Below are 21371 nucleotides of genomic sequence, written 5' to 3'. Positions count from 1 at the left end.
CCAAGCTCCATAGTTCTGGAGCAAGAGAGAATAAAAGTCACTTAACCTCTGACTCTGTTTCCCCATTTATTAAATGGGGAAACAGAGTCAGAGGTTATCTACTTACTGTTCAAATATCTTTTTATGAGGATTATCCATAAAATACTTGGATGGAGAATGCAATACAAGGGTTACATTTTCATGTGTTCATTAATTTTATCTCAACCTATGCAAGATTTGCAGGAACATCATGTTAGAGAGAGACACTCGACCCTTAGCAGATTTAGTTTTTGTACTGTCGAAAAAGTAAACCTCTGTATGTACAATTTCTGCAATGAACTCTAGCTTTTTTTCCAGATAAAAAGTTTCCTCAGTTAAAAGTTGTTCTATTACTGAAAAATTCTGAGATGCCACCAAAGTGTGATCACACCAAAACAGTGAATTACATGATTTCAGAAGAGCAGAAGAGTGTTTTCAATACAGAGTAAATAGCACGCCTAACACAATACATGTAGAATGTGAATGCACAGCTATATGGCTCTTGCTGAAGTAAGTTCTCAGACAGAATTGAGAAGACCTCTTAAAGAAATGTTAAAAGGGAAATCAGCTTTTTCATGAATTGATGAGTTTCTGAAGAACAATATGATTCTTTTGATGTTTCTACTGATGTACCCCTTGCATGGGTGCTTGACAAACAAGCATTAAGCTTCCATTTTGGCCAGTACCAAATAAAAGCCACCACACAAAAACTGAAAAGACTACTACAGAAAACCCTCTGAACTGTAAGTATTTTTAAAAACCCCTCATATATCCAAGTGTAGAAAGTTTGTTCACAAGAGAACTGTGATCTGTGTTCTCTATGATCTGTATGCAATATACTGAATAGTCAAATTTTTTCATGGAAACAGTAGTACATACTCTAGTTTGTCAGGTAAATAAGATAATTTGTACTTTCAAGCAGTAAGGTCTATATATTTTTGTGGAAAAATACAACAAACATTTAAATACAGAAAAATTCCTCTACTATTCTAGTTTATCAAGCAATAATGTTTAGAAACCTGCATTGTTAGGTGTATAGAACATATGTTGGATTGCCCTATGTGGGGGGAAAGGAAGAAAGTTTTTTCCCCCCCCCACAAGGGAGGCAGCACGGTGACTTGCTTTTTCTCATTTCTCTTCTATATAGTTGTGCTTCTAATATAAGCAGCTTCATCATAACCCACTGTCAGTGTTTAAAAAGTGACAGTGTATTGATGCAAGCTAGCGTGTTATTCTGCATCAATTTTCAGACAATGTTTTTTATTCTTAAAGGAAGATTTAAAAACTAAATCCTGGAAAATATAAATTAACAGAACCAAACATACTTCTTTTATTTGTATTTCCTGTAGAAGATGCAAAATATTAAACATAAACCCCAACAAAACTAGCAAGTACAAAACTGAAGTTGAAATTCTAAGCTCTCAATTTATGTTCTCATAGTAAACTTGCTCATCAGAGATCAGGCGCCAGCCTGAATTTAATAGAGTGTTTTTGTGAGGTGCATTAAAGATTAGGCAAAGACTAAATATTGTCATAGTGATTTAATTCACAGGTCTCTGAAGGTTAACAGAAAACGAATTAATCCACTGTATCTTTAAAAAAAAAGCCAAACAAATAAACGCACAAAAAAAAAAAATCTTTCCTGCAAAGACAGTGAGTTACAACTGAAGGCTTGACTTATAAATTTATAACTCTTCCCAGTTTATGCCATAAACTGAAAGTCATATATGTGATCATCATATGCAACTGCTACTATCATCAATGACTGAAGGGAAGCCTATTTCCCTATGAAAAACTGTAAGTGTCTGAGAGGCATTTTCCCCCATCAAATGCTAGTGATGGCTGCATACAACAAATGTCTTAAGTATATAACCCTTCAAATAAAACTAATTTTGTTTCTTTAGCGTGCATGGAATACATTCTAGTGTGCATGGAATACATTCTATATTGCTTAAACAGCAGTAAGTTTACAAATAAATGTAGGAAGTCTTCTAGAAAACTGACTTAATAGGGTTCCTATTAAGTAATTAATGACAAGATGCAGAATGACCTTCTTTAACAAGATGTATAAGAACTTAACATACATTACCAATCATCCCACCGTTCCGCCACACTTTACCTTGTCCAGTTCTGAAACACTATTATTTTTTTAATATTAAAAAAAAAAAAAAATCAGGAAGAAATGACTGATCTTCACCTGCCCTTCTAGAACAGTCTTGGTATATTTTAATAATCAGAAAAAAATACATGCAATAGTAGTATAAATAAACATTCACCTTCTTTTGGTTGAGTCACAACTGGTGTTTGAGTCTCCTTTGTGTATGTAACAATTTCTCGCGGAGGAAAGTCAACTTGTGTAATTTTACCCATTCCAAGTTTAATAGACCCACGCCTAAATAAAACGAGGCAAGACATTAGAACAATTGATATTTTTAATAAAATCATGACTAAGTTATACAGAATTTCAGATTGCCTGCAATGATATGCAAACCATTTTCTCACTCTTCACTCCAAAAATCAAGCTTAAACCCAAAAGGATGCTATAAATCTGAAAAATACTCTGCATGTTAACTATATGCTATTTTTTTTTAAATTGACTAGCAAATACACACAGACTAGAAGAAAAAGAAAAAAGGCATCTAGATTTTTTTGACTTTACACATTTTTCAAGGCATCCTAAATCTTAGTGGATGATAAGGCTCTTTTTCACTGGCTACTGGGTCTATTTTACAAATCTAACTCACATGAGCACTACCATTGTTTTCCTTGCTCACATGAAAGATATTTGCAGGACTAAGGTTCCAAGACTGCATAGCTTGCAAAACTGCTTAATTATTTTGCAATTAATGACTATTTCCTGTCCATTTAACAATGCTGGCCATTTCCTTACCTCTCCCAAACCTATTATTTAGGCATTAGAACTGTAAATCTGTTCCATAATAGTAGTATAATATTCTGAAATGGAATACTGAAGAACTTAAAAAATAAAAATTTAGCAAGAACAATTGAGAAGAAGATCTCATTTACAACACTGACATAATGGTTAACTGCAATACATACACAAGATTACACCATCTATTGCCAAGTTAGACCCATCGCAGGAGAACCTATATAAAACTCCTATTCACTTCAATATGCATATTAACTGGTATTCCAATAATCCAGCAATAAAAAACAGTATGTGAAAATTCATCTTCCCATCTCCTCTCATACTTAAAAATCCATTATAACATAAATAGGATCAAGGAAAATTCTAACAGCCTTCTTTTTTAATTTTTGGAAGGAAATCACAATTCTATAACATGAATGTGGGTCTTAATGAGAGCGCTCACAAGTTATAATACACTTTATAATACATTAGCCACAAAACAGTGAGTCCTGATCTTTTAATACTGACACATTCTGTACATTTAAGTGTGTGGTTATTTTATTTCAGTACAATGATATTTTATCATTTGTCTTGCTAAGAAAAAAAAGATTTAGATAGTGGATATATATAAATTGTATATTAAGAAATACACAAAAAAGAGGGAATATAAAAATCTATGAAATACCCCAGATCGGAATCAGAGTGGAGCTGAAGAACTGATGGATCAGTATCCCAATGCAGCGTCCTGATACCGTAGGTTGAACAATCATGCAGCATTAGCAAAAGAGGCCAGAGATTAGTGAAGCAAATACACACTATGAAATGTTAAAGCTATTGTAAGTTTACAGTTTTTTCATTGTTTAAAAAAGAAACAAAATGTAATGTCAGTTAGTGGAAACTCAGTGGACACTGAATGCTAACACCACATGCAATAAGTGTAAAACATGTAAACACAGACATACAATTCAGATCCATTTGAGACATTCAGTTCTTTCAGAAATGGGAAATTAAAACTTTGCAGAATAGCTGAAAGGCTAAATGAAAGCCAAATTAATAAAAGTCTATTCAAAACAGCTTAGGAACTGTTAAAATTTTAACTTCATTTTAAAGCTTCATAAATTTGGTTTTACCATATGAAGTCAGGCTTGTTAATATATTGCATCTTGCCCAAAGCATTAAATATGTGCAGGAAATTGTCATATTGGTAAAGGAAATGAGTCAACACACAAACTTTTTGGTAGAGAAGGAAAGTGTATTTCCACTGGGATACCGAACTGCTAGAGTTTCCAAGATGTGACACTGCTGTAATTATGGGTTAAGCACTGCCTTGGGCTTACAAATGTCATCCGATTTAAAGCCAATTTAAGATATTCAGTATCCTAGAAAAACAGTAGGCTTTATATTAACAAAATCGTGAGTATTCAGCATAGTATATAGGAATAAGAAGCGGAATGGATCTGTTACAGGTCACTTATATAAAATAGAGCCTACTTTATAATTTAATCTTGCCTGTAAGGTGGTAAGGGGAGTAAATCTATTTCACCTAATGTTGGTGTCTACTTCTAATTCTACCAGGGCACAAAGCAGCAATTTCAAACAAACTTATGTGAAATATTAGCAGCTAAACAGCTGCTTTTAGTAAGCTTTTATATGCTACTATCTTTTGTAAAGATTGTACAGTACATTATTTTGTAACAGAAGCTGAGAAATAAAGAGCATGCAATATGTTTGTATGCTAGGTCAATACAAGGTTTTCCCATATGAATCTTTTAGGAAATTATTTTCAATCTAGAGAGATGGAAAGTTGCTCCCAATAGTGTAATAAGATGTGGCAAAACATATGAAATTTTATGTGTCTTTAATTATGTACTAGGTTGTTGTAGTAGCAAGCTTTTAATTAAACAGGTATCCACTTTTAATTAATGGTTTAATTAGAAATGCAAAAGTTTGGTTTTATTATCTGAAAGCAGGAACACAATAGTTTTCCAAGTCACTGGAAAAAGTGTCTATTTCTTGCAAATTTCTGTCCATATGTCCAAAATAAATTGCTTTCAGCGTACTGTTAATTGTATTACAACTCTCTCCTTTCCCCTCCCACATAATATACACCATTAGAGTTTTGCAAAGATGTATTGATTGCTGAAGCAAATTAGTATGTTCAAACTCTTTCACTCTTTTCAACTCTCAAGTTATCTTCATAAAATTTAGCCTAGTTTCTTAGAGGCTGCTCATTCATTCAAACTCACTCCCTGAAACACTTTACGGTTTCTTCATTGGTATAAGGAATACTGGGGCTTGAGACATTTACAAATGAGAAATCTTGAAAGACCTACATTGCTTGTTGGATTTTTATTTTTTTCAGACTAGAGATGATCTTCTCAAACCTAGATGGCTTTCTGAGATTAGAGTTCAGCCCTTTATTTCTGGTGACTATGATATAATACACTGCTCTCCAACTATGTAACACCTTAAAATATGAATTATCCATCAGCTTTAATGATTAAACTTTAAATCAGTTGCCTAATACTTCAGAAATATTAACTAAAGCCTCAACATCTTCTGGCATAAGTGCACATTATTAATATAGGCTTCAATATACTCCATTCTATGTTAGAATAGTAAGTGATATTGAAATATACAATATTTCAAATGTTCTCTACAGCCCTGAATTTTTATTGTGTTCCTGAGATACATGGGGAGTGGGAGAGAGAAAGGAAGAAGAGCTGTAATAAACATGGCTACTTGAGCAGATATGCAAAAGGTTTATTGATGGAAAAGATTAGGAGACAAAGTTAGGCAAATTGACAGCAGCAGTGGACCTAAGGCCTGAATAGTTATTTACTGCTTATCAGATCATTAAGAACTGCAGTTGTGTTCCAGTCGGTATAAGGGGAGAGAGGCTAGCTAACCAAGAAGACCATTTTTATAAACAGAATTGCTGCATGAGAGGAGCATTGTAATCATGTGATCACATAGCTGTTTACCACACAACCGAGGAGGAATATTGCATCTAAAAGGATAAATAAAAGTTTACTGATAAAAGGATCACTATCAAACTTTTAGAACTAGATACCCAACATTGATATGTACTAATCTGGGCATATTGACAACCCTCTGAAATTTGTTAACTCCTTACCTCTAAACTAAACTATTCGTGCAGAATGATTTTTCCAAATTCAAGCGTTTTTAAATATCAGTTTCTTACCAAGAGTCCAACTGTACTAATATACTATACATAGAGACAGACATTTTAGCACTTTAAATTATCTTCAAGTATAATCTCGTGATCAGATCTCCTGACTCCTAATGCAATGCTCTTAAGTTCTAGTCCTCTTCTATCACCGACTCACTATTCGATCTTCAGCAAATTAGTTTATCTATACCTCAGTTCCCTCATTTGCAAGATGGGAAAACTGCTATACTGTACTTTCAAGCTCTGTAAATTGCTGTGAATGCTAATGTGTAGGGTACTTTGAGATGCATGGATGAAATTATAGAAGTGCAAGATATTATTTTCTTTCAACAGTTCAAGGACCTGTGTCTTTTCTATGCTTAAGTGACAATCATTTATCTGACTGCATATGCAGAATACACTATGGTGAAGACAAGATTTATTAGTTTGAGATGAATTCACTATCAAATGTACCTGAGAAGTTTTTCACATTAAACATGTTTCATAGACACTTCATCATTCAATATTACACATGGATGGAATTTAATCTTCTGATATTTTAGATTAAAGCAGTGTTATCAGAGAATCAACTCTACCAACTGAGCTAATGGATTATGATACAAACAATTCACAGATCTCTTATGGACTGTATTACTAAAATATGATAGTTACTAAATGAAAGAGGACTATTACCATATATTTCATTATCTCAAAAGTAGGCTCGAGCTACAAAGATTGAATGAAATACTAATACAAAGCCGCACTCAAAATACATAGTGTCCAAGAGTAGTGAGTAAAGCTATGTGCCTTTGATAGAACATTCTCTATCCTCCCACCCACTTTAAACTATTGATCCATTAGAAACAAACCATATCGGTTCTCCTTAAAGATAAAAAGGAATTCAAAGTTTTCATTTTACTTCCAGCTTCAGTATTTAAATACAATACATTCCAAGATAATGATCTGAAGATAAAATAGTTTTGCACAATCACTAAAGTTAAAACAACTGAACAAGACATGCTATGTGGTTTATATTAAATTTGACATTTTCCAATTAAGCAATTAACACTAACTCATTTTAAAGCACTCCTCAACCTATAAACATTTGTGACAACACTTCAACAATTTAATGTTAAGAAAATTACCATACCTAGGTCCAACAGCACCATCACCAGAGTCTTGGCTTCCAGCCTCACTTGGAGTACTCACAGATTTGGAAGATGGAGACATAGGTGGAGGGACTAAATAGTGAAATAGACAGGTATCCGCTGTTACTACTCGTAGAGGTTGTACAGCTTAGGATGTTTCCAAATTAATTTAACATGAAGTATTTAAAAGAAAGTGATGACAAACAAAAAAAATACATGGATGAAAATGAATAGTAAAAAAAGAGAGGGGAAAAGACAACGTTAACATTTCATGCTGGAGACTCATGCAATTGTTTGGCATTTAATACAGCTGGGATTTATATAAGGAGAAAAAAAATAAACCCGGGAGAAAAATGACTGGTGAATTTTTATTTTAAATCTCACTTTCTACAAAATGCTGCCACCAACTTTCAAAGGAGACAATTTCCCTGAACTTATTTAGTAATGACATATTGTAAGAGCTGTTTTCATGAATTAAACAGACCATAATGTGCATTATTTAAATTCAGCTAAATTTGCTATTGCTTCAGTTACAACTGTAGCAATTAAAAAAATAAAACAGTACAGATTAAAACTTATCAGGTAATAGTAATTAGCACTTAACTCCCTCCCCCCCAAAACAGCTGCTATTCTGAAACGGTCTGTTAAATTAATAATAATAATGTTATATTTAAAATCTCCTTTAAAAGTTTCTAGCATTTTGGGTGAAGATTGGCAACAAAATTTAAAAAGCATATGCTCTCGTGAATTGATACATAATGAAGAGTGACATCATGCAATTTAAATACCATGCAAAAATTATGTTTACCCAGTCTAAAAATTATGATTTATAAGAATGGTCTAATCCAGCTTTATACCTTTGACAACCTAATAATGCTTCAAAGCTCTATTTTTCATTGATACAAGACATAAAACAAAAAGTTATCCCCTAAACTGGGGGTTTAAAAAACAACCCCCCTCCACAAACTACCTCTTCTCCCCCAAATGGAAAAATTATTGGTAGAGTTGTAGATATATTTTTACTGGGTAGTCACTGCCACCTGCTGGGTAATTTGCAGAATGACCGCCTACAATCTCATAGTACTGTATGATTTTATCCCTGTAACTTGATCATCTTAAATGTAATTAACATAGGAACAGACAAGCATGACTGAAAACTTTCTTTGTTGTCACTAAACTGAACAGATAACACCTGAAAACAAAGTTAAGGGATCACAATGACCAGACTATCAACTGAGCTCAGACTGTGTACAATAGGAAGAGCCCTATCAAATACATGGCCATGAAAAGTACATAATGGACCATGAAATCAGTTTTCCCTTGTGAAATGTAGTTATTGGAGGAGGTTAAAAGGGGCAGAGACTGGATGGAGTACAGGTGCTCTTACCATGCACCAGGCTTCAGATGCTAGTTCCAGCAGGATTGGGGAGGGATTCCCCTGCACAGCTGCGCAAGGTCCATAGCTACTGCCTTCAGAACCCAGCTCTGAAGGTAGAGCAGAAGGGCAGTAATCCTGCCAACCCCTCTTCCCTGGCCAACAATACCTTTGTAACTCCCCACAACCCCTTTTTAGGTCCACACACCCCCAGTTACAAGTTACAACACATGAAACTTCAAGTGTAAATAGCTGTAATCATGAAATTGACTAGTTTAAAAATTCTACAATCATGAAATTGACCAAAATGAACTGAATTTGGTAGGGTCCTAATAATTTGCAACTCAGTATTTAATTCTTTATATGACATTGAATATCAGAGCCAAATCTAAAATCCATTTAGGTATACTGCAACTTAAAAATGTGTTTATTTATGCTCCAAAGCAGAGCATCTCTTTCCCACACTCCCTTAAAAAAAAAAAAAATCTAAAAGGAAGAAAAAGAGGACAACAAATCACTGACTTTCCAGGATTTATTTCATCTTTGGAAGCATCTGCTTACTGTACACAACTTCATAGATCATGGAAGAATCATATACGAAAAAGGTAAGAATAGCAATTACAAAAACCCTCCAAAACACACAATTACATGACTGTTTCCTGAACAGGGGAGTCTGAAAGGGAAATCCCGAGCTAAAGAAGTGAATAGTAATTCTTCGGGTGAGTGAATTTGTGTGAATGAGTAGTCCTGTAGCACCGTAGAGACTAACACTATATATGAGAGAGAGAGAGAGAGAGAGAGAGAATGAGAATCATGAGCTTTTGTGGGCAAAACTCACTTCCTAAAACACACACAAGCTCATGATACTTCCTATATTTTGTTAGTCTCTACAGTACTACAGGACTACCCGTTTTTTAAAGTAACAGACTAAGGCACTTACCCCTCAGACTTTTGTGTCGTTTTTCTTTTGGCTTGCTTAAAGTTTACAATTTGATCTATAGGGAACTGTGTGTTTGGGGATTGAGTAGGAGTAGGGACCAGAGGCCTGCTGAGTGTGCAAGGCTCAAGCCTACTGCTCTGATCTTGAATCAACCCTTCACTGTGTGCTAGTGAGGAGGCATGGCTCAAAAAGGCCATATTGCCGATGCCAACACTGCTCCTGTGTCCAGACAGAGAACCCAATCCTAGATGACTTTACCCAGGTCCTGGTTTGAATTTGCAAAGACTGTGACCTGCTGTCCCCATCATAGAAAGCCAGGCTGGGTTAACCAGCCAGTGCAAGAGGTTTCTATGGGTAGAATCTCTCAGGAAGCAGGTGAGAGAGTTACAGGAGGATGTAGCTAAGCTGAGGAGCATGCCTGCAAGTGACTGAAAATACACACATGGAGTAGAGACCTCCAAGACTGGAGGGGACAGCAGGAGCACCACTGGAGCAGGAGGAAACAGCTCCTTCATATGAAGAAGGTGGGTGCTGGCTACAGTTGATTCCAACCCACCCTCCAAAGATATAAATAAAAGCTTGCTCCCCTGGCAATGAAGGATGAGGAATTCCCCCAAAGATGGAAGAGAAGAAGCAACAAACCTCTCAGCTTGCTCCCCTGGCAATGAAGGATGAGGAATTCCCCCAAAGATGGAAGAGAAGAAGCAACAAACCTCCCAGGCTGGAAGGAATATGACCACCATTGCAGAAAGAAAGCAATGATGGATAACCTTGAACAGATCACACATGACTACAGAGCTCTGGAAATAAGGGTGAGGGAGTTGGGAGCACAGTGGTGATGTCATCAATCCTTCTGGACAAGAGTAGGAGGCCAGGCAGAAACAGATATTTCCTGGGATGACTACAAAGTTGTGCAGTCACTGACCTCCCTGAGCATGAGATTCTATTCCAAGAAAAACTGTTGAAAAGAAAAAAGGGTCCACCTATTAAAGAAGGTGGAAGAGTATCTTTGGCTACACACTGGCTAACCTACCAAAGAGGGCTTTAAAACTACACTGAAAGGGAGCAGGAGACAAAAAAATCCATAGGTAAGTCCAAAACATGGAGGCCTGGATGAAGAGATGGAATCCAGGGGAACACAGGAAGTCATAGCAGGGAAGAAAGAGATGAGGAAATATGAAAGGGAAATCTAAACAATATCTTAGGCATTCAAGTAGTACCGGGAATAAACAACTACAAATACTAGGGAATAACCACAATTACAACATATTTAGCCTCACAGAAACTAAGTGGGATAATTCATATGACTGCAATATCAATACAGAAAGGTACAGCTTGTTCAGGAAGCAGAGGCAGAGAAAAAGGGATGAGGGATTGCTTTGTATGTGAAATATGTATACACCTTTACTGAGACAAAGAAGTGTAAGAGACACCTGTTGCAAGTCTCTGAAAAGATAAAATGGGTAAAAAAAACAAGAATGATGTAAGAGTAGGAATTTACTATACAGCACCTAACTAGGAAGAGAAGGTGGAGGCAGCACATTTTAAATCTAACAAAATCATCCAACGCACAGGACTTAATGGTGATGTGGATCTTGAAGTATCCAGACATTTGTTGGAAAAATAATATAACAGGGCACAGATGATATGACAAGTTTTTGGAATGCAATGAAGACAACTTTATTACAGTATGTGATGCAAGTGACTAGAAGGTAGAAGCTAATCAAAATTTAATTCTGACCAATATGAACAAGAATTTGAAGGTGGAAAGCAGGTTGGGCAAAAACGATCATGAAATGATTTAGTTCATGTTTCTAAGGAATGCTAAGAAAGCAAATACAGGCAGTCCCCCGTTACGTACAAGATAGGGACTGTAGGTTTGTTCTTAAGTTGAATTTATACGTTAAGTCGGAACTGGCGTCCAGATTCAGCCGCTGCTGAAACTGACCAGCGGCTGACTACAGGAAGCCCGAGGCAGAGTTGCTCTGCCCCAGGCTTCCTGGAATCAGCCGCTGCTCAGTTTCAACAGCGTCTGATTCTGGATGCCTGGAACAGAGCATCTGGGGTGCTGCTGGGTTGGTCCAGTAGCGCCGAGGAGCGGTGCTGCAGGACCAACCCGGCAGCGCCCCAGCTGCTCTACCACAGGCGTCCGCGAGAAAAGCCTGGTCTTCTGGGGAGGGTGGGATCACTAGCTGCGCCCCCCCCCCCAGCAGACCAGGGAGACGCGGAGATGCTTTTCTCGCCTCGGAGTACGCGGGCAGCTGGACCACGGCGCGTCTGGGCGGTCCTGCCGCCCGTGTCCTCCATGGCTTTGCTCCGCGTCTCCCTGGTCTGCTGGGGTGGGGGTGGGGGGGGGGGGGGGGAGGAGGGAAGAAAAGCCCTATTTGTAAGTATGGATCCGACATAAGTCGGATCCACATAACTCGGTAACTGCCTGTAGCAGAATAAAGGCAGACTTGAACAAAGTCAGAACTGGCAGAGAAGATCCCACAGGAAACAAGTTTAACGGTGGGGGGAGTTCAGGAAAGTTCTCTTAAAAAAAACCAAAAACCCCAAAACCTACCATTACTAAGGGCACAAGAGCAAACTATAGGTTCAACCTTCTTGGTCTGGCACCCTCAAGACATGACTGGTTCCAGATGAGCGATTTTTCTGTACCAGGGGAGGTCAAGTCCAGCTGAGACATGTGCCAGTTCTATAGCCCAGATAAGCCACACATCAGCTCCTTCTCCTCCCCCGCAGCCCACCTAAGCAGTGGACTGGCTCTCACCCCTCACTGCCTGCAGCCCAGATGAGCTGTGTGCTTGCTCGCAGGCCCCCCAACCCTCTGCAGCATGCTGGGACATTAATGGTCATGCCAGACCACAGAATCCCAGATTTTAGAGGTGCAACCTGTATCTCAATATGTAGAAATAAGTAGTATGGTAAAAGACACCCTGACTTTATCAGGAGACTTTGAATTACCTGGGGGGAAAAAAGCACTACATTATTAGAAAGGAAAGAGTAGTATTTACTCTATGCCTTCCAGTTCATTTGCATTTGAACCAAGTCTCCATTATCTAAAACAACTCCTATGTACAGCATAGCTGAGTGACTTATCTGTAGTACAACATGTACATGCTAAAGAAATAGACTCTCATTACCAAATTAAATGGAAGACCCAATTTGGGGTTTTGGAAAAAAATGATTATTTATGCCTATTAAAACTGATTTTGTTCCTCCCCAAAACTCTTTTATTAGAGTGGAAATTTTACACTAGAACTCTCTAATGTACCTGCAACAAAAAGCAGATCTAAAACATTTTAATATGAGTAGAAGAAAGACTAAAATTGAGCAAAAGATATAAAAAAAAATTGACAAAAAATAGTCCTTTGATACTGGCTTATCAAGAGGCAACTTGTAGTAGCCTCTCATTTACTTGTGGTAGACAGATGTATCTATCAAACAGATTTTCAAGTAAAACAATGATTTACTAAGTCTCCTTTATAGTAAAATTGATTATGAATAAAGTACAAATATTAACACTCAGCTAAGAGGTTTGAGGACCAATCTCTTTAGGCTCTATCAATCAACTAAAACGTCTACTCTTCCTAGTTAATAAGTGGGCTACTGGGAAGAGCTCATCAGAAAACTGTTGAACAGATTTGGGTAAGGGATCCTTATGACTAGCAATACAAATACTGTAATACAAAAAGTATATTATTTCTAAATCATTTTCAGGCTAACTTGGTGTTATTGCAATGCCCCCTTGTGGAACATTTCTAAGAAGGAAGTCTTCCCCCTTCATGGGGACAATGCCTATTTACTTATCTCACAAGACACTCCAAATAAGGGTGCTTAAACTTGACTGTTAGAAGATTAAAATTTTTTGAAGTAGTTGTGTGTTTCACTAAGTATGTAAGAAGACATTAACGATATGGTGGTATTTAATAAAACTTGGAACAAAGGACTGGTTCTTAAAATTGGATTACAGACATTTTAGGATGTCAAAAAATGTAAGAGATAGGAATGAATAATTAGTAATACAACCTACTGCTAAAAGATGCCCAAACTCTAAATGGTAGGCACAGAAAGAGATATGCAAACATCTGTGGAGTACAGTTGCCAAAACAGTGACTTAAGAGACAGAATTCTACCCTCACAAATCATTGTAGACCATTACTGAAGTTAATGGAAGATGATATTAATGGCATCTCCATGGTCACTTTCAAAACAAACAGGGATTGTTTCAAAAGCAGATGCAGCAAGGTAGTCAGAGAAGGCATATGTCCATAATTGCTTTTCCATTACCACACTGCTTCATATTTGCAAGACAAGACTTAGAAGGATATCCCAAATCAAAAGGTTAATTTTAAATCCTGGGAGCTCAACAGCTGGTGATGAGATAAGTGTCTGAAATTCGTATATCTTCTCCCGTCCAACTCTTATTCAGAAAAATATGACTAAGGAAGTCCAAAGGCTGAACAATCAAACATACCTGACGTATAAACCTATCCAAAAAAGGGGTACGATCTCAGGCAAAAACAGGGAAAGAACAGGTATCTTTTCCTAGACAGTTAAAACTTACATATGACCTTACTGTTATTCCCTTTATTGGAAGTGAAGGCACCTTTACATCTGACAAAAGACTGCTGCAGATTTTAAACACTCTGTTCTGATAACATTTAACAGCATAAGCAGAACTGTGTGGCTGCATCTAGACTGGCAAGTTTTTCCACAAAAGCAACTGCTTTTGCGGAAAAACTTGCCAGCTATCTACACTGGCCGCTTGAATTTGCGCAAGAACACTGACAATCTTACATTAAAGATTGTCAGTGTTCTTGCGCAAATACTATGAAGCTCCCGCTTGGGAAAAAGCTCTCTTGCGCAAATGTTTTTGCACAAGAGGGCCAGTGTAGACAGGTAAAAACTGTTTTGTGCAAAAAAGCCCTGATGGCGAAAATGGTGATCGGGGCTTTCTTGCGCAAAACCGCATCTAGATTGGCATGGACGCTTTTCCGCAAAAAGTGCTTTTGTGCAAAAGCATCAGTGCCAATCTAGACACTCTTTTCCGCAAATGCTTTTGATGGAAAAACTTTTCCGTTAAAAGCATTTGCGGAAAATCATGCCAGTCTAGACGCAGCCTGAATGTTTCAGAAAATGCAGAGTAATCACGTTTGTCAAAACAAGGAAAGAAAAACTGAACACACTAGAAAAGAGAAGCCTGAATTAATACTGAACATGTATTGATGGGAAGAGTGTTAATATTGAAATGAATGATGAATTAATGTGTATAAGAAAATACAAACTTAATTTTAACTTTCGGTTATATGATAAAGGATGCATATTGTTTGGTGCTAGAGGAGATTTTCCTGATGAACATCCCACTTGTGAGAACTGATCACTATTTTGAGTGTTGTTCCTTAATAAATATTTGTTAAGCCAATCTGCTGATTAAGTGAATCTCAATCCAACACCCATAAAATTTAGAGGTTGAAGAGTATAAGATGAATTAAGTAGTAAAACAGAACAAAATACACAAACTCTGCCTGATAATGTATTATATTAAAAATCAGCAATTGTGGAGAAGGGGACAATTGCTAGCCAAAACCCTGCCTGCTGATAGATGACAAAATACTAATATGCTGTTCAGGGAAAATAGGAGGAAAACAAACTTATATGTTACATATAATGCAGACCAAAAATGATTCTCAAGAATTCACCTTTATTTATGCTCTGAAGGAAAGCTACTTTGAAAAGATATTCCTCAATTTTATTTTAAAAGTATCTTTATTTAGATCTCAGTTCTCAGGGGATGGTCTTAAATACTGAACATAGTTCAACACTTTACTAGAAATAGTTTGTAGAAGAAGAGAGATTAAGAATTTAATTGTGTGCATCATTTAGGATTGACAAATGGTGAAGTACGTAAGACAAATTGTGCCACGACAAGAGACACTTGCAAGCTAGAATCACTGAGTCAATCATTTACATTTAATTGGTTCTAATACTAATGCAATATTCTTAATGTAGAATCTGAGATATGAAAATTAACTGCTATTCTTCTTACCTATAGGAGAATCTGGAGTTAATCCCATGCTTTGAAGCAATGCTTCAGCTTCTCTTCTTTTCTTTTCGAGGTCAGATTCATCTTGTACAGGAAGAACTTCTTTCTTCTGATCAGTCTACAAAAAATCAGGGACACAACCTATGTGAGGCAGTATGTAGCTGATGTAAAGCAGTGGTTCCCAAACTTTTCGGCATCACACCCCCTTTTTGATTTTTGAGAAAGCAGGAAAACTTGTTGAGGAAAAAAACGAACTGACTGGGGCAGCAAAACTTGATGGGGGAGGGGGGATTGGGTCACCTCACGCTCCCCCTGGAATGTCTTCATGCCCCCAGTTTGGGAACCCATGATGTAAAGCATTCTATGTTTTCTCATATATGAAACCATTTAGTCATTTTTCAGCATCCACTCTTCAGTGCCTGGGGACCAGACCAGTGCCAAAGCAGAGAATTTGCCAAATCACGGGAGGTTTATATTGTCTAGCAAAATTTCCAATCACTTGGACTGCTTACTGGGCTCTTAGACATTTAGGGGAAAATTAGAGCTAAATAACAGCATGGGACATCGAGACTCAGGACTGGTGGCTGTAAAAAAAACTTTATGGGGTTACGGGAAATTTGGCCTCAACCATGATAAGTGGACATTCAGCTAACTAAAATCATGCTGGACCAAGGATGTTGCTGGACCAGACAGGTCCAACCACTATCATGAGTTGAGCTTGGAAAAGTCTGAGCTAGCAATCTTCAAGCTTCCTTTTGCAAAAAAAGTTAAGATTTCTTTATGTTTCTTAATGAGAATGGTCTGGAAAAACTTCTAGAACAAGGTTCCCTCTAAGCTGCACAGCCACATAGCTACCTTAGTCTCGTGCAGAGGCTCAGGGCTGCTGTGCACGAAGCTGCTGTGGACAGGGAATAGGCATGCTCTTCCAGCCCCAGTAAGGAGCTATTGTGGTGGAGAGGACAGACACACTCCTCCGGCCCCAGCAACAGGACTAGATTAAGAAAAGGGCTTTAAAGGCTACAGCCCATATTGGCCCACACATCAAAATTCATTCCACACATGGACATAAAAAGTTAGAGGCAACACTACTCTAGAACTGTTATAAAGAAAAATACTAAGATTTTCAGGCAACAAGGGAGACAGACAGAACCTTGGCCAATAATGTGACTGGATACTCTGCCCAATATGGCAAATATTTAAACATTTAATAATTAGGACAATATGTAGATCATGTGCTAGCAGATATGAAAATATGCAGAACTACTACTCTGTAGGGGTGTACATGGACTGTTTAGGTTTTCTTGTCAATCTCATAGGTTTCAAAAATAAAAGGAAAGGATGAAAGAACATGAAAGATGATGTCACACACAACTAGGAATGTGACCAACTAGTTGATAGGCTAGTTGACTAGTCGCTCTTCCACCTCACTGCCTCTATCAGAAAGAGGCAGCAAGCAGAGGAGGGGGACAGAAAGGGGTACTTCAAAGTGGCAGCAACACATAGAGCCTGTGGCCAGAACCCAGCCTCCACGCGGCATTGTCACTTTGAAACGTTGCGTGCAGCCTGGGGTCAGCTGGGGTGTCCCCAGACTGTATGCAGCGTTTCAAAGCGGCAGCACCACATGGAGTCCCCAGCAGGGGAATCCCCAGCTGACTCGGGGCTCCCCACGACGCTGCTGCTTTGAAACGTCATGTGCAGCCTGACACTGGGCTCCCTGCCAAGTTTCAAAACAGCAGCACCACATGGAGCCCTGGATCAGTGGGGGAATCCCCAGCTGACCCATGGCTCCATGTGGTGCCTTGGCCTTTGAAATGTAGAAACAGCCTTACAGCTTTTGCTACACTTCAAAGGCGGAGGCGCCCTATTGACTAACTATTCAATTAATCAATTACTCAATATTTAACATCACTACACAGAACATAACTGATAGATGCAAAGTACAAATTAAGTTGTTTCTTGCCATGCTCTACAAAACAAAAGGAAAATAAAAGTAATCAAACACTTCAGAATATTATTTGAGATAATAATCAAAATATTAATGGTTGGGCCAAGTGAATTTTAGGATTCGAGCACACTCAGCTCCCAATAACATGAGCTCACATTAAAAATCAAATCAATTATCTTCCAACTGGTCACTGAAAAAAAAAGGGGGGGGGCAGGGTAATTTAATGAACATCCATTATTATACGCAAATAAGTTTACTGCTTATTAATTTGAAGAAATAGAATTCAAATTGTTCATACAATACAATAAATTCATCTCCGTCACATAATTAAAGTAAATCACACACTATCACTAGTATTTTTTTGTAAAGATGAACTGATCAGTCAACAGCAACCCTTTGAAATGGTAGAAAACCTAGATAAGTTGATTTTCTCACTATGTAATGGTTAAAGGTAAACACCTGCTTCTCACTTCGATTTGTGCCAACTCTGCACTTTTACTGATTATTAATTGTATCTTCTAACATGCAGAGTAGATGGTGATGGCCTGATTACTGTTTTATTTGAAAATGCAGGTTGAAGAGCAGAGTTGGCTATCAGGACACAATATTCTATGAGGCCATTGAGAAGGACACTGAGGCTACACTGCAATGCTATTTCAGGATACCGGAGTATCCTGAAATAGCTATCCTGTGTCTTCATGGAAAGCCTGTTGTTTTGGGCTCACTATTCCAACATCCCCGTAAACATCATTCTACAAGGCATAAAGGACGTAGACAGCGCCAAATGATGAAATAAGCAATTTCGAAATAGCATTGAAATAAGATATGCAATTTGCATAGTTCAAACTGCATGACTTATTTCAAGTTACGGTGCTGTGTAGATGTACCCTGACAGTCATTAGAAATACAGTGATAATGCTGAGGGACATATGCGCTGAGGGACGTATATTTAATAAAGTAATTAAACACTTTTCAAAGTTTATGCAATTTGTTTACTTTCTACAGAGAGATCTGACTCAATCACTTATTTTCTGTTTCTCATGCACTAGTACAATGCAGTTATGTTTGGATTTCTAACAAGGCATGGGGAAGAAAAACACAATCATTGAAATATTTCTATTCAAAACTGGTGCATTAGCTCCCCTTCAAGTAAAAGAATTGCCCATTTAAGTTTTAGACCTACACTACTTGATAGCACACCTATAAATAACATGAAGCAAATTAATAAATTACTCAATTCAAGACAAGTTACAGCAGATAAACAAGAAAATCATCAAATGTTTACTTATAAAATATAGGTTCTTACTTCCTTTTTCTTTCTTTCTTCCTCCTTTCTTTTCTTCTCCTCCCTGATTTGCGCCAAGCGCTGCTTTTTTCGCTCTAATTCTGCCTTCAATTCACTTTTGTCAGACATGGCTAGAACTCTGATCAACATGAAATGAGTATTAAACAAGTCATACAATACAGAGAGTGAAATATTTTAACAGTGAACTTTCATGATTTTTCAAAAAATTTATCAGTTTGATAAAATATACTCACTGGGCCTACCAAATACAAAGCTTTGGGGGGGGGGGGGGGGGGAAGCAGCTTTAAAGAGCTAGCTAAATAGTCTTTACACCGTTGCCAGGCTTCCCTCACTCAACTTATCCTGCTGACTACCAAAAGAAATTAGAGTCTCTAATCCTATAATGAATCTCTGTATATGAACAAGGTCAACTACATTCACGATCAAGGCATAGGACAGCAGGAAAGAGAATATCAACTGTGAACTGCCTTTGTATTTTAGTTCATTTTAAATGTTCCCCTGCTGCAGTTTGACAGCGACAACATATTCTGCAGTATGCAGCTGTACTAAATTTATGTTCTGAATCATGAGAGGAAGGCCAACTTTATTCTGAATTAAAACACAAGGTAAGTATAATTTATTAAAACAGAACATAATTTGAACTATACAAATGTAGATTACTCAAAATATTCTTCTTTATGATTTTTTTGTCTAAACTGTCTGGGATTTCCATATATTATTCAAAAAAAGATGCAGACAAAGATGGATTCAGGACATATAATTGACCATGCATTTATACTGTGAATGCAGCAAGGTTTCCCGAACTAAGCAGATTGGTAGAAGCGGTGAGATCATCCACATTAAACAAAAGTACCAAAACATTAAAATGCAGATAAGAAGAGCTGCATACGTATTGGATGGAAGAATAAGAGATCAAATTTGCTGCTGCAAAGTAAATTCAAATTAAGCCAGAGGAAGTTCTATAGTGAACATGAAGAGGAGATATGAATTAGCTTAAACCCCAATCCTGCTAATAGCGTTACAACATGCTTAACTTTAAGCCCAAGCAATGTAACTATTCAAATGCCTAAAGTTATACACTTGGGCAAAAGTTTGCATAAGCAGTGTTTTTCAGAGAGGAAGTTAAAAGTTGTAAACAATTAACTGACAGCTGTTTGTTTTCACATAGATACCTGTATTTTGTCCAGTGTAAATTTTGATGTGTTTATTTTCTATATTTTAAACAAATGTTGCCAACAGATTTGTTTTTAAGATCAGCAAATCTACTTCAGGGATGAAGGGTATGACTGCATGCTTTTCTTTAGTTTTTAATAAAGGAATTGGAAGTTTAGTACTAAGTTTACAAAACGAATTACACGTGTGGTGACGCCTACAAAAAGCCAGTTTGACAGCACTGCTGCAACTGCAAAAAGACTACACGCGTCTTCCTGATCCGGTACAGCCACAGGGTAAAGCAGAGACGCCGGACAGGCGCGGTGACAGCAAACGGCGGGCGAGAGCTCGAGGGGACGCGCCGCGCACGGTGGCTTCATTGTTGCTGCTGCACAGAACAGCGAGCCCTGAGACGCCGCAGGATGCCAGGACTCGATCCAACCTCGGCGCTTCAGCCCAGAGCCTCCGCCCCACAACACAGGGCGGAGGCTGCCCCCCCACCGCCGCTCTGCCTCGGCCCTGCCCCACCCCATCGCGCGGGATGCCTCGCCTGCCACAGACCATGGGAGGTTCCTGCTCCTCCTCTCCCCACTGCCGGCGGTACCGGGGGTGAGTTCTCCCTGGGGCGTGGCGGGGAGGGACCCCGACTCCTCTCCTCCGCTAGCGCAGGCCAGGGGCGCGGCGGTGGCTAGTTGATGGACACATCGGGACAGCGCTCACCTGACAGTGGGGCCGCTCGACGCGTAAACCGCCGCTCGGATGCTCCGCTTGCGCCGCTTCACAAAGGCGGCGGCAACGTCGGGCGAGCCGGGAACTTATGCCGAGCGGATACGGAAGGTGACACCGGCTTCTTCGGCTGGAATGCGCGTGCGCTAGAAAGCCCGACGGCGATGGTGAAGGGACAATTCACGAACGCCCTGGAACCGTGGGGAAGAAGCTGCCGGCGCCGCCCAGGCGTCTGAGTTCCAGCGCGCAAGATGAAGGGCCTGCCAGTGGCATCTAAATGGCACGAGATAAATCCAGCATTGCTCCCATAGCACCAAGCACGGAGCTAAGGCCTAGACCCTCCAACTCCCAGAATCCACTGCAGCCCCACAGCGCTAACACCTCCCTGCAGGTGAGACGGCCAGGCCGCGCCCCTGGAATGGAGCAATGCATTCTGGGAGCTAGCGGTTAGGAATGCGGGCTGCGAGCAGCACTGCATGCTGGGAAGTGTAGTTTCAATAGGCCACATCGGCTAGTGAGGGCGTGCGCGACCATGGACCCCAGTGTGGGAAGGGGTGGCTGCTGTGCGCCCCTGCTCACTAAGATGGCTCCCAACGTGTGTTCGTTGTTGGGACGTGGCACGGCTGGGCCCTAAGAGCTGCCATTCTCGTCCCGTTCACACAGAGACGAGATAG

At 38.8% G+C, this 21371-nt stretch overlaps 1 protein-coding gene across 2 annotated transcripts in view; it reads right to left on the bottom strand.

Annotated features, from left to right (window-relative positions):
* DYNC1I2 (dynein cytoplasmic 1 intermediate chain 2) overlaps positions 1 to 21051 on the bottom strand; it is a 42330-nt gene extending 21279 nt beyond the window's left edge. Inside the window, exons 1-6 of one of the 2 annotated variants that reach the window (XM_006138976.4) lie at positions 20692 to 21051; positions 18820 to 18937; positions 15572 to 15686; positions 7210 to 7300; positions 3573 to 3632; positions 2295 to 2410 (exon numbers count right to left, since the gene is read on the bottom strand). In XM_006138976.4, the coding sequence (XP_006139038.1) occupies positions 2295 to 2410; positions 3573 to 3632; positions 7210 to 7300; positions 15572 to 15686; positions 18820 to 18927 (490 nt within the window). In that variant the 5' untranslated portion in view covers positions 18928 to 18937; positions 20692 to 21051. The remainder of the gene's footprint in view (positions 1 to 2294; positions 2411 to 3572; positions 3633 to 7209; positions 7301 to 15571; positions 15687 to 18819; positions 18938 to 20691) is intronic. The other variant, XM_006138977.4, reaches the window with a different exon arrangement.
* Positions 21052 to 21371: the final 320 nt, after the last annotated feature.

This window comes from Pelodiscus sinensis, chromosome 7, assembly GCF_049634645.1.
Source record: "Pelodiscus sinensis isolate JC-2024 chromosome 7, ASM4963464v1, whole genome shotgun sequence".
Lineage (NCBI taxonomy): Eukaryota > Metazoa > Chordata > Testudines > Trionychidae > Pelodiscus > Pelodiscus sinensis.
Note: the sequence above shows the minus strand (reverse complement) of the source record. Positions and strands in the feature narration are given on the sequence as shown.